Below are 10,852 nucleotides of genomic sequence, written 5' to 3'. Positions count from 1 at the left end.
CCTGCAAACATTTTATATCTGCCCCTCTTTCATTAAGGCTGACTTATTAAAAAGCCAGTCCCAAATTTGTAAGCACAGTCAAAACTATTCTCTGACCACGTAATGCATCACATCAGGACTAAAACCAGGCAGGTATTTTTAAACTCATTGACTTAATGCAATGTTTACTTCCTACACTTTGATCTTAGAATCTCCCCTGACAGTGTCAAATGTGGGGTAATTCACACATGACACAGAACTAAGAGGGAAAACCAGTTTTAGCTTAAGTATCTTTTTTCTATAACAGCTCACATTTTTGCCAATAGAGGAATAAACCCTTTGCCAATGGTTTGGAATAAATGTTACATCAGGTATTCATGTGCAGGTGTATTGACGGTCTGACCTGTTGGGGGAGGAAAAAAAGACAAAAAAATAAAAACAGGAAAAAGAAAAGAAGAAAGAGACAAACCCCATCCCCCCAAAACACAGCACTGAAGCCATTATGCATTGAAAACGAACACTGTACACATCCCACTGCTCCCCACACACAAATCACAAGTGCAATATTCTTTCAAAAAAATTGCTCCTTAAAGGAAACCCAAAGAGGCAGAAGCTTTTAGTGTTATGTTTAGTAGGATAATGTGGAGCATGTGTTGGAAATCATAGGTTGGAATTTTTCTCTCGTTTGCTTTGCTTCTTTATAAGGCAAGAGGTTTACGTTCCAGAAGAGTAAATGGGGTAAAGAGTGAAGAAATGTTTTGAAAATGACACATTCTTTCAAGTTTCATTCTCATTTGACATATGTATTACAAAATAAAGATTTTAAAAAGTGCTATATGCTTTGTAAGTCTTATCACAATATGTAAAGCAAAATATTACACCTGCTGCCTAAGACAAAATGTTAGTGGCAGTGTTAGCGGTAGATTAGACTCTAGCTCTTCCACTTTCCTCCATGTCAGGGACAACCTCCTTCATCGCACTTGAAAATCAAATAAACAAACCCCACTCTACCCATATTCCATAATCATTTAGAGTCGTCTTCGAAAGTAACAGACTCCACTTGAAGCTGATGACAGTTCACTAGTGGCTTGCTTGATTCTAAAGCCAAGTCCCATTCTACCAAATATCCTGCAGCTTTTTGTTCAGCTGGTATGAGGGACAAAATGTTGAGAGGTATGTAACCATGATGACGTTGCCAGATATGTCAAAGAGATTAAAAACAAAAAAGTACAAAATTTCATCCACCAGCTCGCAGCTGTTAGCCAGTTTTAAAAAGGTAGAGCAGTTTGCAGTAAACAATGACATAGAGAAACACCCCTCCCACCCAGCAATCAGACGTGAAGGATTTCTGCAGCGCAGTCTTCTGGCTCTGTGTAATGAGAAGAGTTTGTGTCTGAATGGTGAACTCCAAGCATTTCTTTGCTTTCAAAGTTCGGCTCCATTAGTGCAGGTTTTTCAAAAATATTCTTCTTGCTAGTCTCTGGACAGTTTTGTACATATATTACTCGGTTATAAGCTTTAAGTCTCTTCCACAGTTGTACGTACACTTTGCATTGTACGTACATGAACAGAAGTCCTCCAGTGAAACCAATAGCCACAACCACCAGTTTAGTCCAAAATGGCCACTCTAGAATCCCTAGAAGAAAGAAAATTTAAAAAAAAATAAACATTGGGTCAATATTGGCTGAACTACACTGGATGCCCCCAAAACATCCTGTAAAGAAACTGTCACAAAGCTTGGTCCAGGCAAACTATTCTTTCCACAACCAGCCCGCCTCCCCCTGCTCCTTATTCCCTGCCCCGCCCCCCAATTCAAGTCAGACACATGCAGACTTCTACATCACACATTCTCACTCACTAGAGGAAAAAAACCAAACAAACAATTGATTCTCTGTCTGACCACTTGTGCAGTACAATCCCAGAGTCAAGGCAGCAGCCAGTAACACACTTTGGTCCTTTTGCATCAGTTTTGAAATAAAAATTGGATCAGATTATGAGAGAGATTCTGAGGCATGGTTTCCTCTTCATAGCTGGAGACTCAACTCAGTAACTGAAGAAGTCAAAAGACCCTTTGTGATCACCCAGTATGTGGAATCATAGTCTTTACACTCCAAATGGAACGATTGTCTCCATCTAGCCTGATGTGTTTGTTATGCAGACCAGGCAATTTTATTTGCATCAGACACAGTAACTGGTAGTAGAACTAGAGCATCTTCTGATGCAAAACTGCAGGTGCTGGAAGTGCTGAAGCATTCTGGCAACCTTACCCTCTGTCATTAAAAATGCCTACTGTTAATTTCCTGAACTTGTTTAGCTTGAACTTTTAGACAATGGATCTTGTTACATCTCTATCAACTACTTTAAATGCTTACATAGGTCCTGTACCCAACTGGCCTCTCCCCTCTTTAAAGGTAAGTGGCATGACAAGAAGGCTATGAAACCATGTCAAACTACCCACTATGAGGTTTCTCAGAGAATAAATCCATTGCTTTCTGAGCTTTTTAAAGTTTTTACCAAGCTGCAGGCCAGTGTTCTGGAAACGTGCAGCAGAATGAGAGGAATGAAAAGTATTTTAGTCCCAAAATGAAAAGGGCACTGCAGGATGACTACTGATGAAATCCCACCTGTGCCTAATATCTGAACCTGATTCACAGGTGAGCTATCTGATACCATCTACTGGCTAAAATATCCTGGAGATGACAAACCTTTGCAAATATGTGCTTTTCATCACCATATGGAAATCTTACACTAAAATGCTAACAGTTTTCACTGTATCTGGAAGAAATGGAGTTTGATGGAACAGAAACTAAAAGATTTCAAAGTAGCTTCTGAACTGAAGTCACCAAATAAACAAAAAAACCCAACCCAACCAACCAAAAAAATCAAGCTACAGCCCAAATGAGAAATTACAACAAGTCTATCCAAAGTACAATTCTGTGGATGCAGAGGTTTATTGATGCTCAGTCAACTCCCCAGAGAATGCACTTCAGTCACCAGCAAAACATCTTTCACCTGCATGCCCACTTAGCTTGCGATGCTCTGTAAGCAATGACAGTTTGCTTTCTAGAGGCTCCCAGCCCTGATGGATACCCCATTCCTTCTATACCCTCCTTCAAGGACAACTCAGCTGCCTGAGAGATGGTTCTGCAAATTTGTAGTCCACCATACCCAGGTAAAGAGATTTCAGCTTGGTAAGATTACATCTGGCAGACTAAAGAAAACCTACTATTCCAGAAGGCAAGACATCCCTGCAGTGGGGTGGCAGGCACTACATGTATTCCAGCACACCTTGTACCAGCTGTGTGAGCGGGAGTCCTAAGAATCATTCTGAATTTCTTCTGCTTCAGGCATAAGCTTTCATAAAAATGTTTCCAGCGTAACACAGCTGTCACAGGAAACCTGTGCTAACCCACTCCACAGATGACAGAACAGAAAGAAAACCCTACTGATTTACCTCAAAGATTTGGATTTAGTTCCTCTTACATCTTCTCTTTTTAGAAATTCTTCTGGTTTTGGCCAGTTAAAAGGTAGCCATAGCAGCAAATGAATGCTTACATTCTTATCTGCTCAGTGTTCCAATTCAAAGCTAAATTAGCTAAGGCAATGCAATTTTGTGCCTGGCTACAGTAGATTAGCTCTTTCACAAGTGCAGGCTAAATTGACTTGAAATAGTCTTAAAAAGCACACACAAATGAATTTACACCGACTTAACTAAAAAGTTTTAGAACTGCTTTTAAACCAACCTAACCTCAGGCTAAGGCTGAATCGTCTAAGTATAAACACACTCATGCTCCACATCCTCTCTGCATTCAGACTAAATATCTATTGCAAGAGAGTAAGTAGGAAGGCAAGCAAGTAACATACCAGTAGCCTGTCCCTGTTTAATCTCTTCAGCAGTCCTGTCTATCAGGACATAGAGCGACCACACAACGCAGGTGATGGCAATGATATGGAATGTTACAGAGCACATGATCTTCCTCCTCTCACTGGCTGTCATCTGCAGCTTCTCCCACTGGCAAGAAACCCAGAAGTAGAGCAAGAGATTAGGTGTTTACTGTAGTTACTGGAGAGTGAAAAGAGAATACTGATAAGAACAAAAACCAGGCAGCAGACCGATTTCCTCCTTATACAGATTTTGAAAGTCAGAGAGTATTATTGCTCTGATGTGTGCAACAGCTAGCAGCTTGGCCTGCTGTGATGGGAGCCATACTGGCACCAGAGGGGACCTCCAGTGCTCAGCTCCTGTCCAGAGCCTTGGCACAAGTCATCATACCCTCCGTACCCACCCAGGGGCAACTCCAGCAAAGAGGCCTTGAGCGGTGCAAGCAAAGCTGCTCCTACACGTGTTCCCCACTCAACAGTGGGTACTTACAGTCACAACTAGGCATCAGAAATGCTCTGGCTCAAGAAACCATTCAATAAGATACTGTAATAAAAATGGTACATGATCCAATTGACCACTGTGCATAAGCCATCTCATGTTGAGCTCTCTTAGAATCCCTTAGTGCACAGCAAGGCTGTTCAGCTCTCAGCTCAAGGTTATTTAGTTCTCACCTCCTACCTCTAGGGTTTCATTTAGTCTTCACATCTATTTACCACTGCTTACAGTAGTGATACCCATATTTTGTTTTCAGTGTTTCTAGTATATTTAAATAAACATGCCCTAAGAATATACAGTAGGAATAAGATGACAGCTACTCTAAGTGAGAGGAGGCAGCAAGATTAAATGCCCAGGCCTGCATCTATCAATAATGTTTATATAACCCAAATAGAAACCACAAACTCATGTTGCTGTAATTTAGGAAACATGCAAAGAAATTAGTTATTGTAGATGCTTTTATGCTTCTAATGTGGAAGGAATTGTTCAAAACTAGCTTTTTTAATTTCTTTTATTTTTATTTTTTTTTAACCTAAGTGAGAGAAAAACTTCTTTTAAATTCTTTTTTTTTCCCTTTTTGTTATGTCCCTTATGTTATGATGAATTTTGGTTTTACATGTGGGATACATGTCCGTCAGCACACCTGCTCGGAACAGAGTTAAGATGGGCTTTTCTCCCACTTTTACAAAACATATGCTGAGACACACAAGCTTCTCATAGACACCTATGTTTTTCTAGAGAGGTGCACTTGATTTCTCCTAGAATAATTTGTAGGAAGAGAGGACTTTGAAAAGTAGGAATAATGTGGAAGAGAGTGAGGATCACCTGACTGGTCTGACTGAGATCACCCATTCTCTTGAATTATTTTTTTCTACCCCTATAAATACAAAAATGGTTGAAACATGGAACAGAGACTCCGTGATCCTCTCTATCTTGACAACAAATAAGGTCTTCGGCAAGTCCAAGAGACATCTCCAGTTCTGTGGGCGTCTAAACCTCATTGTGGCACAACAACTGAAGTTGCCCAGTAATGACATCCTAGACTCACGTCATGCTGGAAAACTATCTTCTTTGGAAAAGGCTGGAGAAAACATTCCCTTTGCATGTTCTGTTTTAAACAGAAAATTTCTTTTGCATCTAAACAAAGACATTTACTTTTGATAGACAGTACAAATTAATTAATTCTGTCAAAAACTAAGGACTTACATTTTGACTAATTGATATTCCTCTTTTCTGTCTCACAGCTTGAGCTCCTTGACTGTACAATGTCTACTGTGAACTGCTGGCTTGACAGCCACCAAACCAACTGACACATCTCTTCAAGATCTATGATTGCACAACAAAAAAAGTAGATATTCTGCAAAATATGCACTAGCCCAGACAGGAAACTAGAATCTGTAGGTCCCTGCTGCATTATTCTGATGATGCAGCATGTGACATTTCCTAGTTAAAACAGTTAGCAGTTCTGAGTCTTTTAGATGTTGTTTAAACAGAAAACTCAGCTGAAAATTTAATGTCCTCTTGTTTATTTTTCCATTGAAATGTTAAAATAGAGCATCCTTCTCTTGACTGCCCTCATCTTCACTGGAACCATGACACGTTTTGTTTCTCATCTTCTTCCCTTAGCTACTTAGAGTGCAAACAGCCCAATGCTGTGCTACAATCTTAAGATGCTGAGGAAGTTTAATTCCATTGCTACCCTACAGACAAGCAGAAACCCTATTATTTGCCCCATCCTGTTCATAATCACCAGTTTCAGACTATTTTCTCCTGACTGACAGGATACTATAAAGGCTTATCTTCTGTTTGCAGCTGAACCTCTAAAAAGACTCTTTAGATATATTTAGGAGGTAAACTCCTTTCCCTCTTTCTGCTTATGGCTTCACCCCTACCTTCTGACATTTGGTCTCTTTCCTACAGATTACCTGCTTAGATGTAACTACTGATGCTGAGTGACCCACTTCTGAAGGTGCCCAACAGCTTCTTCATATAAATATTCAGAAAAAGTTTTCCTCCCACTGCAGGCAGATAAAGCACAGAAAAAAACCACCACTAATTGCAAACTATAGCAACTCCTTTTAGCTGGGATTCTCTGGAGTAATATCTTTAATATTCTATGGCTGGGCCATGTAAAGTATTGTCTGTGCAAGTAAGAGGCTATCATGGCCAATATTGCAGCTCAGAGGTGCTACACTATGTGCCAAAGGGCTACTGAAGAAAAATACTGCAGTTTTCAGAAGGCAATGATTCATCACACTCATAAGCAGAGGTCATCCTACCAACCAGACAAAATAAGAGCTGTTTGAAACCTGCTCTATTTTCTGTTAGGAGTCCCTTTCAGGAATTGGACAAGTCTCATAAACAACTTTCAGATGACTACATTCCGGGTTTCCTGCCTTACATGGTTTAGGCCCATCACAATTGAATTTAATGTTTCTCATTTATTCTAGTTCCAGACTAAGGTTATTGTTATTAACCTCTTCCACTTTGATAGATGTGGCAAGATTTGTCTGTGCTAAGAATACCAATGACTTCGTCGCAAAATCCAGGTGGTAAGAACCAATTGAAACTAAAAGTCCAGAGGATATGGAAGAACAAAAAGGATACAAGTGTAAAACTGGCCTTAGAATACAAGTGGCTTTTAAGTACCTAAAATTTAATTCAAGGAATTTATGAAAGGTACTTTTATATAAAACAAAAATACAGGCTATACTAACCTGAAGTGCTAAAGTCTAAGAACAAAGAAAAATGTAAACACATTTATTAATGAACCTTCTACTTACACTGTAATATTTTCACTAAAGTAGGTTTGCCCTTTTGGAAAGAAAAAACAACCCAAAACTACAAATTTTATCCAGATTGGATTTAGAAATTATGATTTAAAGTAAGTTAAAACTGACATCCTTGTATTTTCAAGAGAACTTAAAAGCCATATGGATCTCTGACCTGCAAACTAAAGCAGATCACAGTAATGTAAACCTCCATATTAAAAAAGTGGGTAACTGCAAAACAATTAACTTCATGCATCAGCTCTAAAATGTAACAGTAAAGAAGAAAATCAGGTTGCTGCAGGCACATATGTGTATTTGTGTGTGCACATACATACATTTATACATAGAGAGCTGCTGGGCTACAACAGCTAACTCAGAGTTGGAGTCCACTGATGTTGATTTTGCCAGGCTGTGTTAATTCAAATCCTTTTGCACCTGTACAGAACTGACCAGAAGTACTAAGGAGCTACAGAAACATTACAACTGTGGGGGTTGCTGAGGGCTCATGGGCATGGGTAGTCTCTTTTTGGAGTGGATCTGTGTTTGCAAAAGCATCCCCTTAGGGAAGTGGGTCTTGTGCCTACCTTTCGCAAAGGCTTCAGCTTTGTCTCCATGATGAACTCATACTTGCACAGCTCACAGCATCGTGTATCTGAACTCTTGATCCACTGCTGCAGGCAGGCTTGGTGCACAAAATGAAGACTTCCTGTGCAGTGACAGGGGGTAATCAAAGGGCTCTCATCGTCTCCTTCACAGTGACATATCCTGAATCAGAAGCAAAGCTGCTCATTAGAAGAGGAAGAAGAAAGGATGTGGAAGAGGCATGTCATATCTGTGATCACACACGGCTGTCCACTGAGGATCCTGAGACACACATATCAAAGGAATGTGTTCCATAAAGGAGCTAAAACAACTCCACTGTTGTACAAGCACATACACAAGCACAAAATAATTGAGCACAGACACTGCTAACTGCTGCTTTCTAACAGGTGAGGCAAGCACACAGAGCCTGACAGAAGTGCAGTATCCAAAAGAAAAAAAAAGCAGCTAAGAAATAACAACTCTTCATCTAGAACAGTAGCACTTAAAACAGCATTACAACAGATCAGACAGCACTTCCCAAGACAAAATATGCACAGAGAGGTACAGCTACTCATGGATTACGATCAGAAACAGAAGGTAAAACAAAATTCCTAAACCAATCATGAAATGGCCCACCCCAGTATCATCCAGAGTTCATTTAGACAGCCTGGATTTAGCACAGGTGATTATTTCTAGTGCCAATTGCTAAGAGACAAATTCACACTGCAAAGCACACTGCAAATACACCTACTCTAAACAGACTATTGGTTTTACTCTCTAATTCTTACTTTGCAAGAGCTGCGAAGGAAGGATCAGCTCTGCAAAATTCCCCATATCTCTCACAGCCTACCTGTGCAAACAGCAAGGACACCTGATATAGTGTTACTACCAAGTGCTGGTGTTTGATTTCTAGCTTCAATTTATACGTGGGTTGAATTCAATCAAACATCACTAATCATTAAGTCCTCCTACATCAACAATCACTAAGTCCTCCTAACCATGTAGAAGAGGTCATGAATTGAAAGGGGGATGCTAAGGGACTCAGGGAATTAATTTAAGTTACTAAGCATATATGTAGTACATCCTGGCATCCTGCCATCCCTGTCTGTTACTGAAGTCTCTTATTGATGTGTAGCATCTTGTCTCTTGAAACCTTGCTGATAGCTGGCAAGTGGAAATGAAGGAGTGGGTGGATTGCAACAGCGTCTTGTTGCTGACAAGCCAGTATGGAGCTACATTTTGCTGGTAATAAAGGGGGAAATCAAACAATACTGACAAGTACTAGCAAAGCCAGCTTAAGTGCTGGCGGGGGGGAGACAGTTTAGGATAGTAAAATGCTAGGTAGAGGGATCAGACATTTGCCCCTGGACTTGGTAACTCCTGCTCCTCAGCTGTATTTTTGAGCTGGGGTAGGGAAGATCTGCAGACAGGTCACCAAGAAGACAAGCCTAAGCTGGCCAATCCCACCACCTGTGCAAATCATCAATTCTCTGTAGCTTGAACAAGGACATCCATCGTTTTTTGGACCTCGCATTCTGGATATTACAGAGGCCCACCACTAACACCCAGTGTTCTGATACTTCTTTCCACTAATGCACGCATAAAGCCCTTTATAAATAAAAGAGTGTAGTGAGAGCCAAGCTGTGAGAAAAAGATGACCCAAAAAACCAAAAAAGCAACAACGAAACCAACACCCCAAAACAAACAAACACAAACCACCAAAAAAGAAACCGCACCAAAAAACTTAAGCCATATTGACCTGATCTTAGAAGCAATTTTCAAACAATCTGTTTTTTCCTGACTGCCCATCCCCTAATCAAACCAGCAGTGACTGCAAGGAGACACTGCTCATTAAAAGCTAAGACATGTTCAGCTTGGCCTTCAATATGGGTAGCTGATTCTCTCATGATATTCCCAGTTTGGGCATTGTTCAGAAAAAATGATCATCTCAGAACCCCAAACTCGAAGCCAATTGCAAGAGAATTTATTTGACTCCAAAGGAAATTCTTTTGCTTAGTAGCCTTGTTAAGTGCAGGTCAGCAGAGAGAAGGCTGCATGCTTCAAATTGCCCATATTAAAGCAAGGTGATAGGGTGAAAGAAAAGACAGAAAACAGCACAAAGGCAGGGAAAAGCAGAATGGTCTCCACTGCACATGGGAGGGCTTTGGTAAACCAACCTGCAGGTATCCCCCGATGTGGAAACAGGGGAGAGAGGGGGGAATTTTTCTGAGGGGGGGGAAGGACAGTCAAGGTCACTGTCCTTCTCAACTGAACAGAGCGGTGCCCGCTGCTCTTTTGTTTTGAATTTCACTGAGGTGCTGTCCTCAAAGACGTCATCATCTCCCATATCATCAGAGCAGAAGTCCGTGCTTTCCACCAGTATATCAGAGGATTTCTCAGCTTGGAAGTGACTGGAATAGCTCTCTAGTTCATGGAACTTATGCAGGCTGCTGGTGCTGGAGGTGTGGGAGAAGGAAAAAAGATAACGCAACAGTTTTTTGCTTCTTGAGGTGTCATGGTCCACTTTGTCCTCCAGCAAGGGGATATGTACAGCACTGTGGTTCTCTGCTCCTCCCGATGCATTCGAATAGTTGGAAAGGGAAGGGATATAGGAGTGCTTAGAACTGCTGAAAGAAAGAGGCCTGAGATTCAGCGGTTTCCTCTCTTTAAGATGAAATTTGTTAATCCTTAAACACTGCTCTTGAGTCGGGGTCAATTTGCCTTCTGAGCGTGTCCGCTCCACATAGTCAAAGCACTCACTGGTGCTCTGTGCCTTCTGGTCCACGTCATTGAGGGACTTGGAGAATTTCAGAGTGCGGGTGGGCTTTACATTCTTAGCAGACCTGAGTGCCTGGCCCCGATCTTGCCCACGGGAGTTTCTCTTTGCTGCATGTAATGTATCTTGACAGATTACTGTCACAGTGACCCCTTGTGTCAGAGGGCTCTGGCAGTGAGGATTTTTCAAGACAACAGCAGACTGCACTGGACTGTGATGACAACACTCAGAAAACACTGCACTGGAACTGCATGCAGAACAGTGGGATAAAAGCACAGAAAGTAAAAAACAATTACAAAAGAGAACACATATAATTAAAAGTGAAGAAATGAGAATTACAGCTAGTGTGGGAATGGCAAACATAGT

General features: G+C 40.9%; 1 protein-coding gene across 5 annotated transcripts in view; it reads right to left on the bottom strand.

Moving 5' to 3' along the window:
* Positions 1-267: 267 nt before the first annotated feature.
* MARCHF8 (membrane associated ring-CH-type finger 8) overlaps positions 268-10,852 on the bottom strand; it is an 84,797-nt gene continuing 74,212 nt past the window's right edge. For 4 of the 5 annotated variants that reach the window (XM_054163433.1, XM_054163435.1, XM_054163434.1 and 1 more), the window contains 4 exons: positions 9,888-10,733; positions 7,713-7,893; positions 3,844-3,991; positions 268-1,615 (listed from right to left, as the gene is read on the bottom strand). In XM_054163433.1, the coding sequence (XP_054019408.1) occupies positions 1,311-1,615; positions 3,844-3,991; positions 7,713-7,893; positions 9,888-10,733 (1,480 nt within the window). In that variant the 3' untranslated portion in view covers positions 268-1,310. The remainder of the gene's footprint in view (positions 1,616-3,843; positions 3,992-7,712; positions 7,894-9,887; positions 10,734-10,852) is intronic. The other variant, XM_054163438.1, reaches the window with a different exon arrangement.

This window comes from Dryobates pubescens, chromosome 8 (assembly GCF_014839835.1).
Source record: "Dryobates pubescens isolate bDryPub1 chromosome 8, bDryPub1.pri, whole genome shotgun sequence".
Lineage (NCBI taxonomy): Eukaryota > Metazoa > Chordata > Aves > Piciformes > Picidae > Dryobates > Dryobates pubescens.
Note: the sequence above shows the minus strand (reverse complement) of the source record. Positions and strands in the feature narration are given on the sequence as shown.